Source organism: Scardinius erythrophthalmus, assembly GCF_964197995.2.
Source record: "Scardinius erythrophthalmus genome assembly, chromosome: 15".
Taxonomy (NCBI): Eukaryota; Metazoa; Chordata; class Actinopteri; order Cypriniformes; family Leuciscidae; genus Scardinius; species Scardinius erythrophthalmus.
In genome coordinates this window covers 36722455-36741188 of record NC_138235.1, presented here as the reverse complement: position 1 = coordinate 36741188, position 18734 = coordinate 36722455, and the positions used below count along the sequence as shown (strand labels likewise).

Sequence of the window (18734 nt, the reverse complement as noted above, 5' to 3'; positions counted from 1 at the left end):
TGCTTTGGCGGTGGAAAAACAAAGAACCGATTTGAAACTAGGCTCTGGCTCCGAACCAGCACCAGCTCTGCCTTGGTGGAAAAGGGGTAACAGTGGACATGCCCCTATGATGACAATTTCAGACCCCTCCATGATTTCCAAGTGGGAGAACTTGCAAAATAGCAGGGTGTTCAAATACTTATTTTCCTCACTGTAAATTCTCCTCCCCCTTCACATACTTTACCATGGCTGTTTATATAAACCACACTTCTTACATATTTCAAAAGGGTATCATGCTTTATTATTATTTATGAATTTCTTAAATAAACAAACTTCAACAACATAAGGGCAGATCCTTTGAGTGCTGCTGATGACGCTCGAGTGATCAAGTATTCCAATGTATAAAAAAGCTTTCATTCAATCCCTCCGTCCTCCTTTCCTTCCCTCGCTTCCTACAGGGGTGGAGCTGAGACGCGAGGAAAGGAAACTTGGATGCACAAATAAGAGTTAAGAAGCGCCCAAAATGTACGTTCCGACACGTAACATGTTCACTTAAAGAAAACTTACAAGTATAAAACTACTAAACTAGTAGTTTACTGCGATTATAATTCAAAGTGTATTTTATTAAACACATTTTGTTTGTACTACTAGTATTAAAATATTAAACTACTATTATACTTAAGTTTACTTGTAGTACAGATGCAGTACAAATGAGAAATGTAGTTGTGAACTAGTTGTGCACTTAGTTTACTACTGTTACACCTATAGTACACTTAAACATATAGTTTTTATATGCTAAATTTTGCCAATTTAGTTCAAAGCAGTACCCTTACAAGTTTAATATAGTACATTGACATTAGTATACTTGCTACATAAAGTAGGCTATACTTAAAATATACTTGAACATTAAGTATACTTCATAAAATGAACTTGAAGTATACTTTTTTTTCGTGAGGATTATCACTAGAAGATAAGGTCATTGTGTCATCTCATGGAAGTATCATCATCATCATCATCATCACACAGAAGCAGCAGCTCTTCTCTGAATCCTCACATGATCAACTAGAAAGAAAACTGTGGCGATTCCCACCAGACCAGACAGAACCAGTCGAATCAGAGACTCAGTGCCGCCACAATGATCCAGACAATCTGAAACAGAAGAGACTAATTCATAAACATTGTCTGTCTCAAACAGAAACAGAGGTCACTGTGGCAGGAAGAGAGTTTTGTGGTAAATAAGTTTCCATACCTTCATGTCGTGTGCAGATCTCTTTCATGTGAAGACGGATGCTCTTGTTGCTCACTGGATTTGCAGTCATGCAGCTGTAGATCTCTGAGTCATTATAATGAAGCTCTAATGGTAAACTGAGGATGATGCTGAGATCAGGATTGCTGGTCTGGTTCATCATTTCATTCCCTTTATACCATGAGATGGACACGTCTCGATCATTTCTCACAGAGCAGAGCACAGAGCAGATCTTCTGTGGCCGCATTGATGAACCTAGTGGACATCTGTTATGAGATTAATTCTGAACATTTTTGAAAAAACCTTTACCAACTCTTGCAGCTGTGATTCAGGGGTCAGGAGTGTTAAACCACACAGGTCTTTTCTTTCCATTGCTACTCATCCCTAGCCTAGAAATCTAGACGCACCCTAGCGGCAGCAAAATGTGTTTTGCAGCCAGGGTAGTCTAGCAACTCTCCGTTGACTTTCGGAGCTGTAAAAAGCTAAATTGGGTCAGGCCAATCACGTCGTGTACACTGAAAAAAATTATTCGTTGAACTTATAAAAATGTTTTATGGTAAGTGGTTGCACACAATTGATTTTAGCTACATTTAAACAAATGCATTAAGTTTAACTAAAATGTATTAAGTTCAACTTAATGCATTTGTTTAAATGTAGCTAAAATCAATTGTGTGCAACCACTTACGATAAATTTTTTTAGTAAATTCAACTATCATTTTTTTCAGTGTATAGAGTAGGCGGGGCGGGCTTAACATAATGACGACAGAGTTGCGACGGTTGCCTCCCCTATGTTCCCTCCCTGCTAGCTGCTACTTGAAAACAAAGAATGGCGGCTGCTGGCGAACAGTCTTTCGAATCGGCTTTGGCCGCGACTCTGGAGGACTTGGGGTTAAGTTTTTCTTTGAGAAAAGAGCAAAGAACGGCACTTAAGTCATTCTTAAAAAAGGAAGATGTGTTCGTAGTTTTGCCGGCCAGATTCAAAAGTTGAATCTATCAACTAACGTTAGCTCCGCTGTTGGGAAAACGCTCTGGTTGGTTGAAGCGCTGTCCTATTGCGTGCAGAGGGAATTTGAAAGACAGCTGTTTATCCGCCCCTCGGATTGAGCCGTGTCTATGGAGAGTTGTAGGTCTGGCTTGCCAGGCTAACTCATCCCTAGATAAAGGAATGATAAGGGGGGTTGATAATTCCTGTGGTTGAAATGGATTTGGATTAACCTGTTGTGTTTAAGTGTGGTATTGTTGCTAATCTATGTAGTAGTTTATGGGGCGCCGTTTAGATTTAGATTTAGATTTAGATTTAACATTTAGATTTAGATTTAGATTTAGCATTTAGATTTAACATTTAACATTTAGGTGTAACATTTAATATTTAGATTTAACTATTTAAAATATCTCTAAGTTGACAAATATTGCTGTAAATGTGCTAAAAGGTGACCGTCAAAAATTCATACCAGTTTTTTAAACACTGTTTGAAGCTAAATGTGACAAAATGTTGCTGTTATTTTCAGCGTGAGCCGCTTTACAAACGGCGCCCCATAGTAGTTTGCTTGGTTTCCTGCCTGTGGTGTGCCTTGTTAAAATGTTCATGGTTTACTGTCAGCTTCTCAGTTAGTGGGTGCCATTTCTTTTGTAGTTTTTTACCATTTTCTTTTTGATATGGTGTTTGTTTTGTCCTTTGATGACTGTGCTTTCACTGTGGTATTGTGGTAAAGTGTAAAAAGATGTTTGTTGTCGGCTTCAGGGGTTGTAACTATGATTTTTGCGATGAAAGAAGGGCACGTTTAACCTGAACTATATGACTGTCAACAACACAGTGAAGAACAGAAGAATTGAAATTTTACTGCAAAACTGATATAAATGCCACACAAGCATTTATATTAATATTTTGTCTGAACAAATTGCCCAGATCTGGGCCGACACTATGTTGCTGTCTGGGTTATTCACTGAAATGAATCTGACTTTCCAGTTGTATTGTACATAAAATGAATCAGTGAGCCAAACAAACTGATTTCTATAAGAGTGAGGATGAAAGAACACTGCTTATTTATTCATCTGTTACAACCATAGATATTTATACATAGATTCCTCATTAGTGGCTGGATCAAAGCTGGTTAACTAGCAAATGTTACATACTTTTTGTGTAGACCAAAACATTATAATTGCTAAACTAACACAATAAAACAAGACAAAGGCGTAAGCTAACACAACATTAAAAAGTTACCATAGTTTAAAGACCTGCAATATTCAGTTAATTAATACATACTGTATAAAAAGACAAACTTCATCCCATTTTGTATGAAACTTGTAGCTTGGTTGTTTTTACAGCAATAGGCTGCACAGAGCGTTCACATCATTCACAAGTGATGAACACCATGTTAACCTTTCTAACATGGCGGACATGTCGATGTGTCTGGAGAGGTCAAATGTGGGATGCTGTACATGCACATATGGTTAAAACAGTGATGTATGTAATAGTAAAAATATCACTATTATACATTTTATCTTTAAAAAAATATCTATTCTGTAGCTTACAACGTCTGGTCAGATATGGAGCGTTGTAGTGCATCATTTTGAAACTTATGTCCATATACAGTACCAGTCAAAAGTTTGGAAACGTTACTATTTTTAATGTTTTTGAAAGAAGTCTCTTATGCTCATCAAGCCTGCAGTTAAAAACAAAAAACCAAAACAAAAAACAGTAATATTATGAAACATTATTACAATTTAAGATAATGGTTCTCTTTTTTAATATATTTTAAAATGTAATTTATTTTTGTGATGCAAAGCTGAATTTTCATCAGCAAGTACTCCAGTCTTTAGTGTCTTATGATCCTTCAGAAATCATTCTAATATGCTGATTTATGATCAATGTTGGAAACAGTTGTGCTGCTTAATATTTTTTTTATAACCTGAGATACTTTTTTCAGGATTATTTGATGAATAAAAAGTTAAAAAGAACTGTATTTATTTAGAATAGAAATCTTTTGTAACAATATACACTACCATTCAAAAGTTTGGGAACAATAACAATTTTTTTTTAAAGAAATTAGTACTTTAATTCAACAAGGATGCGTTAAATTGATAAAAGGTGATGGTAACGATTTATATTGTTAGAAATGTTTTTATTTTGAATAAATGCTGTTTATATGAATAAATGCTGTTAACGTTTTACTCATCAATGAATCCTGAAAAAAGTATTCCAAAAAAATATATTAAACAGCACAACTGTTTCCATCATTGATAATAACTGAGTATCAAATCATCATATTAGAATGATTTCTGAAGGATCATAAGACACCAAAGACTGGAGTACTTGCTGATGAAAATTCAGCTTTGCATCACAAAAATAAATTACATTTTAAAATATATTAAAAAAGAGAACCATTATTTTAAATTGTAATAATATTTCATAATTTGTAATAATATTTAATATAATATGATTAAATCTAATAATATTAAATATAATAATAAATAATATTGTAATAATTTTTTTTTTTAACTGCAGGCTTGATGAGCATAAGAGACTTAAAATAGTAAAATAGTAATGTTTCCAAAATTTTGACTGGTACTGTATGTTACATAACTGTAGTCTGCTAAATGAATAATCAGAGAAGGTGGGGGACTTACCTTGAGTTTGGTTTACACTAAGTGACCTGATGGTAGGTACAGAAAGAGCCCCTTTAAAAAAAGACACAAAGGCATTGTCTTTAAATTGGGAATTTGCAGGGAAACCAAAGAAGGTGGAAGGTGAACAATGCGTGAATGTGTGCAAAGTGGCTGCTAGTACAATATGAAACAATGAAATGAAAAATATATTTTGTCCTGGGAACCAGATCGTCACTTATAGTGGCTTATCACTCAAGTCTACTTTGTTGTCACTGTTTTATAATCAAAGTGTTGATTAAAGGGATACTTCACCGATCGGCATTAAGCTTTGTATCAGTAGAAACCTGGTAGTATTTTCAAGTGACCGTGCTTCCCTCCCTCATGTCCCCCTGAGACAAAAGATTTCTGTATTATGTGTCTGGAAAAAAACCCTCAGATGACGCAAAAATCGTCATGATCATCGGAGGCTTGTTTGTCCAGAGGCGAGAGACTCCAGCCAGTAGGAGGAGCTCGTCCCGCATGTCTTCAACCCGCCCATAGGGGGATCTCACGGTAAAACGGCGTCTTTTCAGTTTCGAGTCGACTAGTAGCCTAGCTGTCTCATTTCTTCCGATACTGCCCTCTGTAACCAGTGGGCGTGGCTTGGGAGTGGCCTCGTAGGGCAGCGAAGCAAGTGCATTCTGGGAGTTTTTGTCTTTCATCCACATGAGCCAAAAATACATTTTCTAGCTTTTCTCAGTCTAGAAGGCACCAACTTCTAAAATTTCACATTTCTACTACATAAATGACCCAATTTAAATGCACATTCATCTTTCCAGCGGTGAAATATCCCTTTAATTGTATTTTTTTCTTACAATTTCGGTTTTCTCATATTTATGATGTAATACCTTACATTGTGGGCATTTAATCACACGCTACATGCATGGTTCACAATTTAAAAAATCAAGATGAAATTGAAAGAATCAGCATTACAATTACTTTTCCCTTCTTTTTTATGTCTGGAAAAAACATTTTGTGGTGTGATGAGGGCGTTTCTAAAAAGACTGGTACCCCAGGACCATAATATGTCCTCAATTGATTGTGTCAAACAGATATTCCCTCATTTACTGACACCTATTCCTTAACCTTATTGATGGTTTTTGTTATTTTTGTAGCAGCTGCAGCTAAAACTTACCATAAACGTCAACTTTGAACCTTCTCGCATGTATGGATCCACTATGGAGAGAAACTTCATACAGTCCAGAGTCTGCGGTGCTGATGTTCCAGATGGTCAGGGCTCCAGTGTTTGGGTCCATTTTCACTCTGCCGGTCAGTCTCTCCTCATAAAAAGGCTCAAAACCGTAATACATCTGTGCGATACGGACAGTTCGATCACCTCTTTCTAACAGCCATGTTGCTTCTCTGAGACTCTCAAGCTCAGCGTCTCCTGTTTGCAGAGTGAGAACATCTCCCTCCATCACAATCTTTAACTCATCCCAGTCGCCAGTCACTAAATCGGGAAGAATTAGAAAAAATAATTAGATTCAAACTAAAGCTACTATAAAATAAAGCCCTACCAACCCCAACTACCCACAAAAAGTGGAACGCCTGTTACTTCCTATCCTGATTATAACAGTCATTAGCAGAATAGCTCATTACTTTTTCTAAAAACCTAGATTACCTGTTAAACTATGACATTTTTTATGATTTTCAGTGTGACAAATAAACGGGGAGTAATAACTGATTTCTAGACTTCTTTATAGAGATTTTTTTATATACAAAGGAATTTCTACACAAAATTACATAAACAATTATAGATGCTTCATTATTTTTAAAAGATGATACTTGCTAAATTAAACATACAATGCAGTGAGGTTATGTGACAATGAGGATTGAAATGTTATTGTTGCATAATGAATATTTCAAATTATTTGTTAAATAAATTACTGTACAGAATTATGGAGAAATTTGTATGGTAAAGATGAATTACTTTTTTTGATGAACTGCCTTAATTACACATGACAAATGCCACTAGTTAACACTATAATCATTGACACTATTTAAATAATATCCATTAATTAAAAAATTACATTCAAGGAGTAAAAAAAAAAAAAACCTAAATTAAAGTCATATTTAACATAAAATGAAAATAAAATAAATTAAAAACTATAATAACGCGGCTGTAAACTTACTGTATATGCTGTTAAAGTTTGCAATACAAAAAGTACAAAGGAAACGTTAAAAAAACTGTGGCAGGAAAAGGTCATGTCACCATCCCCTACATATATGCTTTTATCATAATTCTATATTTACATTATGCCGCTGTCATGACCACACCCACATAATGAACTATTTAGTTTTTCATGAAACTAGTGACAAAATTTCTACATATAAAACCAAAAATTATTTCTCATCCTCATTAAGTTTCATGTTTCTCCAGACTAACCCATGAAACTTGAAACAATGTTGAGGTTTCAGAAAATGCTGTTCAATACATCCACTTAAACAATGTTAATCAATCAAATATATTTAAAAGATTTATCCTACCCTCCACACTGATGAAAAATACGATGAAAACCCAGATGATGATGGACATTATGAACAATTATCAGGTATTATAATAAGTTGTGTTGCTCTTGATGATGAACCTCAACCTGATCTGATGAACATTCAGTGAAGATTTAAAGTCTCTATGACTTTCATCAGGAAGTGACACACTGACCACAGAATCAGATGAAGATGGGAGGTAAAAACCTTTCAACAAAGAACTTTAATCACAGCTTTTCACTAATACAGACCATAAATCTACCCACCAGTCACCCGACTTTACACCTCCACTGCATGCATTTGTCACTGTCCAAATAATAATAATAAAAAAAAAAACGGTCAAATGACTGACAGCAACGGCTGCCAAACAAAGAAAAAACGTAAAATTAAAGTTAAAATATCTTAATTTAAATAATGTTTACAGAAATTTTCATTAACCATTTGAAAGAAAAACACTTATTTACAGGTATTTCCTTTACTGTAAAATGCAGATCTATAGCAACATCATTCATGAGGTAATGAGGCATGAGCTAATGTAATCTAGACATCATTGTGTTAGTGATTACACAGTTATTACCTTTAAATAAAGCAACATGCAGCATAACATCAGTATTTTCTGAAGCACAGAAATGGTGACCCACAAAATCAGACAACAGAAACCCTTTAAATCCCAACAGAACATCAAACACTAACAGATCTAGTAGATTAGTAACAGCACTAATCACAATCCATCTTAACTTTATTCTTTCATACAAAAGTTCTTATGGTTTGAAGTAAGAGTGGCCTTTTATTGTGGCCAGCCTAAGGCACACCTGTGCAATAATCATGCTGTCTAATCAGCATCTTGATATGCCACACCTGTGAGGTGGATGGATTATCTCGGCAAAGGAGAAGTGCTCACTAACACAGATTTAGGGTGCTTTCACACTGGCAGTTTAGTTGGGAACGGGGCACGGTTCGCATGAAAAATCTCTAATGTGAACGCTGTCATGCGGACCCGGGTGTGCACTGGGGTACTGAACCCAAGACTGCCTGGAGGAGGTGGTCTGAGTTCAGTTGCACTCGAACTGTGCCACGGTTCACATGAATGTGAAAGCAACACGGACTCGGGTGCGCGCTTGTTCAGGAAGTAAAGTGACCTGCCCATGCGTTTTAGCTGATTATTATTTTAGTTAAATAAAACATATGTAAGGGATGATAGTGTTGATGATTTCCCTTGGATACGAGCGAAAGTGAGCCTGCAGTGTATTTGCGCATAGCGCGTGGAATCAGGGCAACAAATTAATGGAAATCCACTGTCTCCTCAAAAGAGTTTGTTTGCAAGCAGCAGAAAGCCACCTTATGACACACAGTAAACCTGTGTTGTTCACTCAGCTGCACATAATAGCACCAAATTAATAAAAAACACAATATAATGACCCGCGTTCTGTTTTCTATCATGCGCCGTGCACGTTTGCGATGACGTAAGATGCAAGCAAACGCACCAGGGTTCGGTAGAATGAAGTTGAGTGTGAAACCAGACCAACGCTGCAGGGGGCGCCGGGAACAAACACTCTCGGGCTCGGACCGCAGCAAACGAGCCCAGTGTGAAAGCAGCCTTTCACAGATTTGTGAGCAATATTTGAGAGAAATAGGCCTTTTGTGTACATAGAAAAAGCCTTAGATCTTTGAGCTCAGCTCATGAAGAATGGGGGCAGAAAATCAAGTGTTGCGTTTATAATTTTGTTCAGTGTGTGTGTGTGTGTGTATATAAAAATTCACATATATATACTCAGAGATTAGACACTGGATGAGATCAGAGAATCAGGCCACTATATGATGATTATAGCATCAATAAGTACAATTTCAATTTCTCTTGCACTTTTGGTATAACAAACATGCTTTAGAAACACACAATTAAAGCAGCCAGAGAAAAAAACAATATTAAAAGTCAAGGGTCAAGAGCCCAACTAAAGAAAACTCTGATCTCCATAATGATGACTTCAAACTTTTTTATTTTCAATAAAACATTAACATCTAAACCTCTGTTAATTTCCAATAAGAACGTGTGTATGAAAGAATAAAGTCAAACTGGATTGTAATAAGTGAAGATGTTGCGGAGAGATCTGTTTTGTTGCTGTCAGTCATTTCACTTTTTTTTTTTAAGATTTGATTGTAATTCAGGAAATAACTGTAAAATAATTGTTATTCTGTAAAGTGTTTAATTCAAATTTTAATTGCACCTTTTCATTAGGATATTTTTCTTTAACGGGTTTCTTTTTTTGTCATTTGACTTTTTTTTTTTTTTACAGAGTGAGCAGTTATGCCACAACTGTCCATTTGCGCCATCTGGTGGTGATTTTGCAAACTACTATTTGATTTAGCTAATTCTAATTTTACATACATTTGTAAGTAATTTAAGAAAACAGAAAAATACTGTATAAATAAAAAATCTGAATTACTGTAATTCTGATTGGCCTGTTGTTTGACGCACAGCCAGGCCAACCACAGGTAACTAGGGTCATGTGTGCTGTATCCTGCTGGTGATGCTCACAAGTAATGCAAATTAAACACCTGTAATGATGGACATTGCTGAGGGAAATGTTATCCGGCCTTATACGAATCTGCGACAACAGGAGACAAACAACCACCTCCTCAAACACGCTTACAAAAGGATGTTTCAGAATGGTGATTAATTATTATTTTTATTTTTTTTACTTTCTGCATTATTCTAAGAGTATTATAATTTGTAAGTACCATTACATCAATGCACGCAGATTTAACGTTAACGCTAATTTAAACTGTGATGTTAAGGTTACTCATGCAAGTTAGTTCTCATGCCAGCCAACAAGGTTATGAAACCTCACAGTTTTGCTTCATTTTGGTTTTGGAAGAGACTAAACATGAGGATTCGATTTTAAAGCCCTCACTGCTACACTGTAAAAAAATTCTAACCTCCCTAACTCAAAATTTTCTAGTGACTGATAACATCTAAATTTTTCAATTTGCCCAAGTTAAATTCTGTAAATTCTAAAATTAAATTTACAGAATTTCACTTGGGCCAATTGAAAAATTTAGATGTTATCAGTCACTAGAAAATTTTGAGTTAGGGAGGTTAGAATTTTTTTACAGTGTATAGACTGAGTTCATGAAATCAAGAGAAATGAATTAGGTAAACTCATGCTCATCATCAAACTGATATATTTTGGTTACAAACTTGATCTGTTCTTCTTCAAATGATTATTTTGCTGATAAATACAACAGATGTGCTGATATTTGTGGAAAAAATACAGTGTGATCCCATTGTCTCCTATAGTCACTGTATGTTTACAGTGTCTCTCATTAAATGACCGAACACATTCAACAACAAAATGCATTTTGATACGAGTGAATTCTTGAGATTTAATGTGAATGGATTGCTGTATTATCATAATATAAAGTGGCCAGACTCTATGTAAAATGACAATTTCTAATGTTTCATTTGCAGATGACTGGAACATACAGTGTGTGTTTATGCTTTTGATCATCACTGAGATAAAACATCAAATGGATAGAATTCTGATATCTATTTTTTTGTTTTTTCTGACACACTATTGAGCTGAAGCCATCTTGTGCTCTGTGCCCATTGTCTACATTACACATCTGAAAATTCTGCTGAAATAACCCGGATCTTTTACAATATGGATTGCTATTCTTCTTTTGGAGGATAAAAATAAACTCATTCTCTTGGTAACTAGTTTGTGAATTCTTTATTGAATGAACAAACAAACAATGGGAAAATAAAACTTGTGTTATACAGTTGATTGGCTTCTTTTCAAACTGTGAACTTTCATTTGTAGTGATATGGTCAGGAAGAGTTTAACTTACTGCTACACAGGACATGGATCTCTAAACCAGTGATTCACAACTAAAGGGTACGTGAACCTGTGCACTTAAAGGGACAGTTCACCCAAAAATGAATAATCTGTCATCATTTCCTCACCCTCAAGTTGTTCTAATGTGTATGAATTTCTTCTGCTGAATGATGGTAACCAAACAGTTGATGACTTCCATAGTATGGAGGGGGAAAATACTATGGGGCCCATCAACTGTTTGGTTACCATCATTCTTCAAAATATCTTCTTTTATATTTGATCTCTTTAAAAACTATAAATTGCCTTTGGTAGAAAAGTAAACTAAATAGTAGGCTATGTAGTGATGCTTTAGCAATTGTGGGGATGGCCTTTACAGTCAAATGTTTCTAAATAAAATATTGTTTCATAATAATACATAATTAATAATAATTGTTTCATAGCACATAATTATAGATAATATAATCGCATATTTTATGGTTAGAAAATAAGAAATACCTATAAATAAAAAATGTTGCTCACTTTTTATGCATGTAACATATAGTGTAAGTTAACAGGTGTTTTTGCTTCTAGCCTGTTAAATGAGTCCTCCTATTGTCGTCCCATACAAATGGCGTAGAAATTAATAAGATGCAACATCCTAAAAATATACAATATATAAAATTATAATTTATCATCATGTTGTTCAATTGTGAGTGCAACATTTGACTCGTTTATGCTAACGCTATGCTAATGTTCAGTCCACAAAGTAAAAACACGCGCAAAACAGATAAGTTAGAATAACAGAACGGATATCTAACATTGCAGCATCAGTGAGATGGAAAACTGCACATATACCGGAAAAAATGCGGTTTAAACCGGCCATGAAACATACCTTTGCTTTGGCTATTGCTAATCACTTTCTCGAACTTTCTTAGCCATACCTGTACACGGAAACAACACACTAGCCACACCTTGAGTTGAGTGATTGGCTGAAAGTAAGTGATCATACTGAGCGGTTTCAGGTGAGTAAGAGCGAGGAGGAGCCCTTTTCTCTCAAAGATTGTATAGCAGCTACCGGTGACACGCAAAGCTCACTAAAAATGAACGGCTTCTTCGCGATAACCCTTTTCATCGCAGCAGCCGGTATACTTGTAACTTGGTCTTGGATATTTAAACATCAAATGATTTTATAATCTAACAAACGTGACTTCTAATGTACAACATATTCATTTGTTTCTAATCAGGTGTTGTGAGCGGCTGTAAGAGAATGGAGGTAAAAAGGGGAGATAAAGTCGTCCTAGTCGAAAAGAAATCTGGACTGGAAACCCTCCGTCGAGTGACGCTATCCAAAGCAAGTGTAGACTGCAAGCCGGTGGTAGAGATCATCTTGGACTACTGTTCCCCTAAAGAGAATGCGTCTGGATGTATCAACAAGAAGAACAGCTCTACATTTTCATTCTACATTGGGAAGGACATTTTCTCTTTAACTCCTCTTAATGCCAGTGATGGATACTACGTTGCCTCCATCACCTTCGGCAACAACAACGTCAAGAAAATATCAATCGTAGTCAACGGTTAGTATTATTATCCTGTCTAAAGTGATGCCGAAAGGTTTTGTCTTGTCAAGGCTGAATTCAACAACTAGGCTACTTATTTGTTTGTTATTTAATTGTTTGTTTGTTATTTAATTGTTTGGAACTCCACTATATAGGCCTAGCTAGTATATATCCCAGGTAGGCCTATAGCCTACTGTAATTTCCATCAGGCAAAAATAAAGATTTAGATAAAGACAGTGCTACCAACTCTCACGCGTTGAGAATTGCATTTCTCACCCAGAGAAAAAAAAAATATTGCGTTCTGACACTGACAGACAACACAGCGCAGGTTACTTTTGATATGAAACAAATTAGCTCTTATTCTGTCAATTTTATTACGAAGTTTAAACAATTTTACTCTTCTTTTCTTACTCTTCACTAGTTAATAGTAAATAAACACGAATAAACAATAGATATGTTGAAAGTTACAGTAGGCTACAACTTATCGATTGTACATATATCTGATTTAGCACTGCCCCACCTGTCCCACCCCACCTGTCCTACCCACTTTTTAAAACAAAGTTACGCCACTGTCGAAATGTATATATAGGCCTACATAATGTCGATCAATCAGTGTTTTTCAACCACGGTAGAGTCAATAAAACAGCTGGAGAACAGATGTCACGTATTACATTTACCTCAGGAAAGCCATTTAATGACTATAGCACGTTAGTTGGTTAGAAAAACGGAGAGGAGTATCTTGCTAAATATGTGCATTTATTACATATTTATATTTTTACTTATCATTTAAAAAAAACCCGCATTATATTTATGACTATTATATTTATGACGCTGACAGGACTGTTTGGAGTTTGTTTACAGCAGGAGAAAAAAAAAAAAATCTTGAGAAAAATGACCATGTAGGCTATTTAGCCTACCTAATAATTATCCAAATGAATCGATATTTAATCAAGATCACAAGAATTAAATTGAATTAAAATCGTGAAATTTGTTTCAAGCTATAATAAAAACAGTAGCCTACCAGTCATTGTACCATGTTAACATTGTAATATGTTGTCACTAAATCTTTTCACAAAGCACAAACCTTTTGACAATACACTTACTACTACCCCCCCCCCCCCTCCTCCAGAATGGGGTCTAGCAGGTTGATCAACTTCATCACACGGTATGACGCAATCAAAGCGGTCACGCCATCGTCTACATGAGCTTGCGTGGCAGGCTAAATGTGTGGGTGCTTGGTGTTGGTACACATTTAAAAAATTCATAAAAAAATCATAAAATCAATCAGTTTTCTGCAAACTCCACCAGAATCTTGTTCTACATGTCCCCAAATACCACTGTGGTGTTTAATGTTGTTCCATTCTTCGTTCCACACTGTTTCATTCTTTAATAATTATATGTCAATGTTATATACAATTTACCTCATTATACAGACATATTTTTAAAATTCATAAAAATATAAAATCAAAATATTTTCTACAAACTCCACCAGATTTTTGTTCTACATGTCCCCAAGTAGGCCTACCATCATTTTTATTTTTTTATGAATTTTTAAAATATGTGTACCGACACCAAGCGCCCACACCTTTAGCCTACCACGCAAGCTCATTTAGAAGTGAAATGTGTTTTTAAGCGCAGATGGCGTGGCCGTTCTTCTCTGAAGCGCAGACTGCTTTCTGAGGCTTGTAGGCCAGTGTCCTCCAGCAATTAAACGCTAGAATGAGACGGTCTAGTAAGAGCGCATGGCTTCATCACACATGTTCCTGTCCGCGCGGTCATGGCACGAAAATACAGTACAGTCAACATTGAAAGCGGATCAATAAAGTTCATCAAAGTTGTCCTAAGTCAAGAATTGGTATTGTTCAAAATTCATGTATAACTTTGATGAAAGGTTTTGATCCACTTCAAGTGTTGACTACTGTACTATTAACTTAATTTTGGAAAAATACTTTGTATTACAAATCTTTATATTTCCTGGCTTTCTAGTAATGCAATACAGTGCATGACTGCTGTCTGCGGTCTCCCTGTGGCTTACATTATTGTCAGTTTAGTGTTAGTGATTCATTTATAGCAAAACAAAATATAACATCTATGCTTTCATGTCTGAAAACAATATTTTTGTCTTACATTTCATTTGACCCTCAAATTAAGTGTTCGCTTTAAGCGGGCATAAAGGACTACTGCTCTAAGTATCACTTTTTATTTTATTTTTTATTTTACAGTGAATAAAATGTTCTTGTGATGCCAAATTCTGTGAGATTGCGGTAAGAATTGAGTCCAGTAGAGGGCACAGCTGATATTCTGCTTCTACACTGATTATTGTGAGGGAAAAAAAACTACACCTTTCTCCCTGACTTGGTATATATTTACTTTTTCACTACGCTTGGTCTCCCTGTCATATCGCCAGCCCTGTCCCCTTTAGCTGCCTAGCATCTTCCCAAAACTCTCTAGCAACTAGCTAGCAAACTTTCCCAAATACCAATGCATTAGCTACCTATCTGATTTAAAGTTTGTCTTGAAGAACTTCATATCTCTTGTTGTTTTTGTTATTGTTGTCCTATACAGGGACTCTACCCAGTACCATCAGCCCAGATCCTCCTCCATCACAGGAGAATCCTGAAGCCCGGGAGACACCCAGGACAGTTGATCTGTCCATTTTGGTCATAATCGCAGTGTGCAGTGCAGTGGGCATAATCGCAGTGTGCATTTTGGCCTGGTGGTGTCTAAAGGCAAGTATAAGCAGAGGAAAATCTAGCGACACTTCTGTTTTTGTAGCCTTATTGACAGCAGTGTTCAGTGAAGACCATGTATTCTACGCAGTTTGTTTTTGAGGAATTCGTAAAAGAGATATTTTGCTCACAAAGGATTTCATTTAAAGCCATAGTAGATCATTAAAATGTCATTCATTAGGTACATTGATTTATAAAGCCTGTTTTGTTTATTTTGGTATTAACTTTGGTACAGTTGACTGTGATTTAAACATTCTTGTCTCCCTACAGAAGAAGAAAAATAATGAGTCTGAAGCTAGTGACTGCAAAAAGGATTATATTAAAGGTGAGTTCACAAGATGGGTTTGTATCATGAACAAATATCACAGTTTCTTAGGGATTTGACATTTTACAAACTGCACTATTATTGACTTGTCATTTCCTGTTTTATGGTTTTCTTCTCAATTGACAACAAAGAATCTTCCTGCTCGCTGCTTTCTTTATATTTTAAAGAAATATATACATTTTAAATTGAGCTAATACTGCATTTTATTACATGGCTTGGTTGAATTCTAATGTAGAATGCGGTGTGTTATTTCTTGATAACCGCTGCTAAGTATAACACACCGTTGCCATGAAAAACGGCAACGTTGCTATGGACGCAGGATTCTTACCATAGAGACGGAACGGACTATTTTCTTTAGCGGAAGCAATACAATCGTTTTTAAATCGATAAACTCCTTTTTAAATCATTATTTTGTGTCAAATTGATGATTTATTTGGTAGGTAGCCATGTAATAAGCAGGATTATTACGCTTAATTACATGGCTTAATTACCTCCGCTTCGCGTCGGGGACACGATCAGCCTGTTGGGGTTGTATTCGCTATAACAACCGCCTCGCTCTACATGATCCCTTACATAATGTATGCTCAAATTGATTACCAATCAAGAAAGACATTACCTAGATATTACACAATTGGCATATACAATTAAATCATTGATTAGACATTAAAGGGATAGTTCAGAGTAAAATCAACCTGGGGTCCTTTGCACCATGATCTTGAGCCAAACAAATCTAATCTAAATAAGCTCTAACTTTAATAATGTTCGACCAAGGGAGAAAAAGTCTTCTGGGGGGGGGGGGGGGGGGGTTTGGCTCTAGGTCATGGTGCAAAGGACCCAAGGTTGATTTTACTCCGAACCATCCCTTTAAAAAGGCTATTGAAGTGTGGGTATAGTTTGTTTTATTTTTCATATTGTTGAACCTAATATCACTACACAAATAATACGGGTTAATTCACTGGCACAATTACTAATGATGCAAAACTCTCCTTTTCTCAGAATCAGCAGGTGAACAGACTACAGGTGATTCCTTCGAGATGTTGGACCGGGCTCCTCCTTCGGAAGATGAGGACAGTAATAATCTAAATGAGGTCCTGATACATGTTCCATCGGCGGGACAAGAAAATGAAAGACCTGGACAGCATTTGCAGAATAATAATTATAGTGAGGATGATAATAGTAAACATAATAATACAAATAATGATTGTGATAGTGATTTTTGTAGTAATGATGAGGATTATGAGATTAAAAGTAATAATACAAATAATTATTTGAATAATAATAATAATGATGATGGTGTTGCTAATGGTGGTGGTGATGATGATGATGATGATGATGATGATGGTATTTCTAGAGGTGATGATGATGATGGTATTTCTAGAGGTGATGATAGTATAAAAACCAACTAAATACTTAATTTGTTCATATTTTATGTCTGATAACGCAAACTCTGAATCAACAAGCACCAATACTAAATTTGATATATATTGTAATCTTTATCTTCACAACTCATAATAATCACTTTAATGAGCTCATTGTTTCTTCCTTAAATCAATACATTGTTAGCTAATATTGTGATTTGCATGTACATTTCTGTAACTGTAATGTAGACGTGCATTTTCTGTAAAGCTGCTTTGAAATAAAATAAATGCACTACTCAAATGTGAATTGAATGTGAATATCTGTGCATATCCATGTAAAGGTATATCTGGAAGGCAGAAAAGATATTCAAATAATTTATATTTTGTTATATTTATACAAATTATCTTTTTTATTTTTAAAATCATGCATAACATTCTGGTTGAGGGGAAATAGAAAGAGAGTAAAGGAAATTATCTATGTGTAGCATTTGATAAGAATATAAAAATAAGAATATAATCCAGGTAGGGGGAAAACAGTTATGAAGAAAAAAATACAAAGGCACGCTAAGACAATGACCAGCAACAGACTAAAACAATATACTATATATATATATTGTAAGAATTGAGAAATTAGGAGATGCCGGACAGTCTGGTTGAAGAGCGACCAGGCCCTGAGAGGACAAAAGGACCTCTCTGGAAATTAACATTTGAACTGGCCCTTGGCCTTGTGCACTATCGAGACGAAAGTCTCACCTCCGAGTCATCCTAATCTACATTTCATTCCCCCTTCTCTCACCCCCTCTCTCTCATGCTCAGATCACCTGAATTCACCCATGAAAATTTATAGTTTAATGTGAATGATTAACATCAAGTATTATACATATTTAGTATCATTTGAAATGTCTCATTTCCAAATAAGTAAAACAAAAGGTAATAAGGTTATTAAGAGTTTAGGGATAACTGACACACAAAGGAAGGGGATCTCCTGGCAAATGGTCTCATACCCCAAAAAGGTGTAACCTCTGAATGCAAATTTCCATTGTTAGTACATGTTTCCATGTGAAAGAGGTCTGACTATAATTAAATGCAGCCGGTGATTCGGGGCTTTTTCTGTATCTCAGATTAGCCCGTGAGGCTGAGAGAGAGACCTCTCAGCCTCATGTATTTCTTATTGTTGGGTTGCATCTCTTCTCTTTATTCCAGAGCATTTGATGTTTTGTATCGATTATCTTTGAATTGATTATGAAATTGGCATGATACATTTACCTGACATAATAAATTGTAACATTTGATTATTCTAACTGACTTTGACATTATTTTCATTAAAGAGTTAAAAGGAATAGTCAAACATTCACTCACATTTCATGATGCACAGATATCATTAAAACCTTTTCATTTATGGAGTCAGATGAAATAACGAGAAAATACTTATTCAAATGTATTGCATTTAATCAAAAAATACTTTGCCTCGAGAAAAGAACAGTAACACGTAAAGACCTTCCGCACTGGTCGGATGCCGGTTTTGGGCCGATCGAGCGCGAGCTTACAATATATATATATATATATATATATATATATATATATATATATATATATA

At 35.5% G+C, this 18734-nt stretch overlaps 2 protein-coding genes across 2 annotated transcripts; one reads left to right on the top strand and one right to left on the bottom strand.

Annotated features, from left to right (window-relative positions):
- Positions 1 to 737: 737 nt before the first annotated feature.
- LOC308702737 (CD48 antigen-like) lies at positions 738 to 12136 on the bottom strand. Its single transcript, XM_081385812.1, has 5 exons — positions 12062 to 12136; positions 6006 to 6320; positions 4853 to 4903; positions 1229 to 1480; positions 738 to 1128 (listed from the first exon to the last, which is right to left on the bottom strand). The coding sequence occupies exons 2-5, from the start codon at positions 6286 to 6288 to the stop codon at positions 998 to 1000; spliced, it is 717 nt and encodes a 238-aa protein (XP_081241938.1). The 5' UTR covers positions 6289 to 6320; positions 12062 to 12136; the 3' UTR covers positions 738 to 997.
- Positions 12137 to 12194: 58 nt separating this feature from the next.
- Positions 12195 to 17435, top strand: LOC308703097 (uncharacterized protein). Its single transcript, XM_081386367.1, has 5 exons — positions 12195 to 12312; positions 12414 to 12743; positions 15291 to 15454; positions 15725 to 15779; positions 16776 to 17435. Exons 1-5 carry the CDS (start codon positions 12270 to 12272, stop codon positions 17183 to 17185), a joined length of 1002 nt encoding a protein of 333 aa, XP_081242493.1. The 5' UTR covers positions 12195 to 12269; the 3' UTR covers positions 17186 to 17435.
- The last annotated feature ends 1299 nt before the right edge of the window (positions 17436 to 18734 follow it).